This window comes from Leucoraja erinacea, unplaced genomic scaffold (genome assembly GCF_028641065.1).
Source record: "Leucoraja erinacea ecotype New England unplaced genomic scaffold, Leri_hhj_1 Leri_726S, whole genome shotgun sequence".
NCBI classification, from domain to species: Eukaryota; Metazoa; Chordata; class Chondrichthyes; order Rajiformes; family Rajidae; genus Leucoraja; species Leucoraja erinaceus.
The window spans coordinates 37,252-40,163 of record NW_026576648.1 but is presented as its reverse complement, the minus strand read 5'-3'; the positions used below and the strand labels follow the sequence as shown (position 1 = coordinate 40,163).

Here is a 2,912-nt window from a genome sequence, read left to right as displayed (position 1 = left end):
ATAGGTGCAGGAGTAGGCCATTCGGCACTTCGAGCCAGTACCGCCATTCAATGTGATCATGGCTGATCATCCTCAATCAGTACCCCGTTCCTGCCTTCTCCCTATATCCCCTGCCTCCGCTATTTTTAAGAGCCTTATCTAGCTCTCTCTTGAAAGCATCCAGAGAACCTGCCTCCACCGCCCTCTGAGGCAGAGAATTCCACAGACTCACCACTCTCTGTGAGAAAATGTGTTTCCTCGTCTCCCTTCTAAATGGCTTATTCCTTATTCTTAAACTGTGTGTAGCCCCTGGTTCTGGACTCCCCCAACATTGGGAACATGTTTCCTGCCTCTAGCGTGTCCAAACCCTTAACAATCTTATATGTTTCAATGAGCTCCCCTCTCCTAAACTCCAGAGTGTACAAGCCCAGCTGCTCCATTCTCTCAGCATATGACAGTCCCGCCATCCCGGGAATTAACCTTGTAAACTTACGCTGCACTCCCTCAATAGCACGAATATCCTTCCTCAAATTAGGGGACCAAAACTGCACACACTACTCCAGGTGTGGTCTTACCAGGGCTCTGTACAACTGCAGAAGGACCTCTTTGCTCCTATATTCGATTCCTCTTGTTATAAAGGCCAACATGCCATTCGCTTTCACGCAACATGCCACTACTGCACCTATTGTCGATGGAACAGAGGACATGAGGTCAAGGTGAAGGGGAAAAGATTTAATAGGAATCTGAGGGTTAACATTTTCACACAGACGGTGGTGGGTGTATGGAACAAGCTTCCGGAGGAGGTAGTTGAGGCTGGGACTATCCCAACATTTAAGAAACAGTTAGACAGGTACATGGATAGGACAGGTTTGGAGGGATATGGACCAAATGCGGCAGGTGGGATTAGTGTAGCTGGGACATGTTGGTCGATGTGGGCAAGTTGGGTCGAAGGGCCTGTTTCCAAATTGTCTCACTCTGTGACTAACACGAAGTGCTGGAGTAACTCGGTGGGTCAGGCAGCATCTCAGGAGATAAGGAATGGGTGAAGTTTTGGGTCGAGACTGAAGAGGGTCTCGATCCGAAACGTTACCCATTCCTTCCAGCATTCTGTGTCTACATAAACAGCGCCTATCTATCCACGTTGCGGTGTGCCAGCAGGCTGGAGGGGTGGGCAAAGGCCTCGCCACAGTGCGGGCTGGCCAGTGTGGGCTCGCTGGCTGGTGTGGACTCTCCTGTGCTCCAGCAGGTGGTCAAGGCGGGTGAAGCCCTTAGCACAGGACGGGCAGGGGAAGGGACGCTCACTGCTGTGGGCACGCCGGTGCTGCCACGGGCTGGACATGCAGGTGAAATGCTGGTCCTCCTGCAGCCCCCATGTGCTCTTGAAACGTTTGCTGCAGTGGGAGCAGCTGCTCGTCGGCGTGGACTCACTGGTGCTGCCGCAACCCCCGCTAGCTGTCAAAAGCCTCACCGCAGTACGGGCAGTCGTAGGGCTGGCCACTGGTGTGCACGTGCTGGTGAGACATGGTTTGGGAGATCATGGCAAAGCGCTCTCCACACACCGGGCTGGTGGACGGTCGCCGATGTGCACCCGCTGGTGGTACAGCAGGCTGGTGGAGCGGGTGTAGCTCTTGCCGCACTGAGGACAGGTGTAGGGGCGCTCCCCGGTGTGGGTGCGCTGGTGATCCAGCAGCTTGGTGGAGTGGGTGAAGCCCTTGCCGCAGTCGCAGCAGGTGTAGGGCCGCTCCCCGGTGTGCAGGTGCTTGTGCACTTTCAGCTCTGGCAACGACTTAAAGCCTTTGCCACAGTCGGAGCAGGTGAAGGGCCGCTCACTGCTGTGCACCTGCTGGTGGACCTGCAACCCCCACAACTGGGCAAAGCTCTTGCCACAGGTGGAACAGCCATAGGGCTTCTCGCCTGTATGCACCCGCTGGTGGGCCTTCAGGTCATGCGCCCTCTTGAAGTCCTTGCCGCAGTCAGAGCAGCTGAAGGGTCTGGGAAAGGGACGCTCGCCGGCGTGCACCTGCTGGTGGGACAGCAGATAGGTGGAGCGGCTGAAGCCCTTGCCGCACTGGGTGCAGGTGTAGGGGCGCTCGCCGGTGTGGGTGCGCTGGTGCTCCACCAAGCTGTTGGAGCGGGTGAAGCCCTTGCCGCAGTCGCTGCAGGTGTAGGGCCGCTCCCCGGTGTGCAGACGCCTGTGCTTCAACAGGTCCGGCGACGACTTGAAGCCTTTGCCGCAGTCGGAGCAGGTGAAGGGCCGCTCACCGCTGTGCACTCGCCGGTGCACCCGCAGTCCCGACATCTGGGAAAAGCTCTTGCCGCAGGTGGAGCAGCTATAGGGCTTCTCGCCCGTGTGCACCCGCCAGTGGATCTCCAGCAGGCTCGGGTACTGCCAGGCCTTGCCACACACTTCGCACTCATAACGCTTCTCCTTGTTGTGCCCCGTCATGTGGTCCTCCACCGAAGCTCAGCCCCTCGAAGCTCAGCCCGCACACCGAGCAGATGGGGGGGGGGGGGGGCTCACCTGCACCCTGGCCGCCCTCAATGGTCACTCACGTCCCCGTCTCTCCGTCCACAGCAACGGCTCCTAAACCCTGCTGGAGGGGAACACAGAGGGTCAACAAGCTGGCAAACAGGACATTACTAACACATAACTGGTGCTTGAAGGGGTAGAGGGGAAGGGGGAGAATTGGGATGAGGGGATCAGGGGGGGAATGAGGGGGCGAGGGAATGGGGGGATCAGGGGGGTGAGAGTCGAGGGGTGTGCGGGATGAGGGGGTCAGGGGGTGAAGGTGAAGGGGGGAGTGGGAGATGGGGGGGTCATGGGGGGTTGGGTAGGGGACGTGGGATGAGGGGGTCAGGGGGGTGAAGGGGGAAGAGGGAACAGGGGGGGGGGGTGGGGGGGGGTCAGGTCGGGGGGGGGGGAAGGGGAGAGG

The 2,912-nt window shown here is 58.7% G+C and overlaps 1 protein-coding gene across 1 annotated transcript; it reads right to left on the bottom strand.

The window, feature by feature from the left end:
- Nucleotides 1–696: 696 nt before the first annotated feature.
- LOC129694622 (zinc finger protein 239-like) lies at nt 697–2,696 on the bottom strand. Its single transcript, XM_055631353.1, has one exon. It carries the CDS (start codon nt 2,423–2,425, stop codon nt 1,514–1,516), a length of 912 nt encoding a protein of 303 aa, XP_055487328.1. The 5' UTR covers nt 2,426–2,696; the 3' UTR covers nt 697–1,513.
- Between the last annotated feature and the right edge of the window lie 216 nt (nt 2,697–2,912).

Bases quoted from the DNA above. Each gene is read 5' to 3' on its own strand.
- LOC129694622 (XM_055631353.1), bottom strand. From the start codon at position 2,425: ATGACGGGGCACAACAAGGAGAAGCGTTATGAGTGCGAAGTGTGTGGC.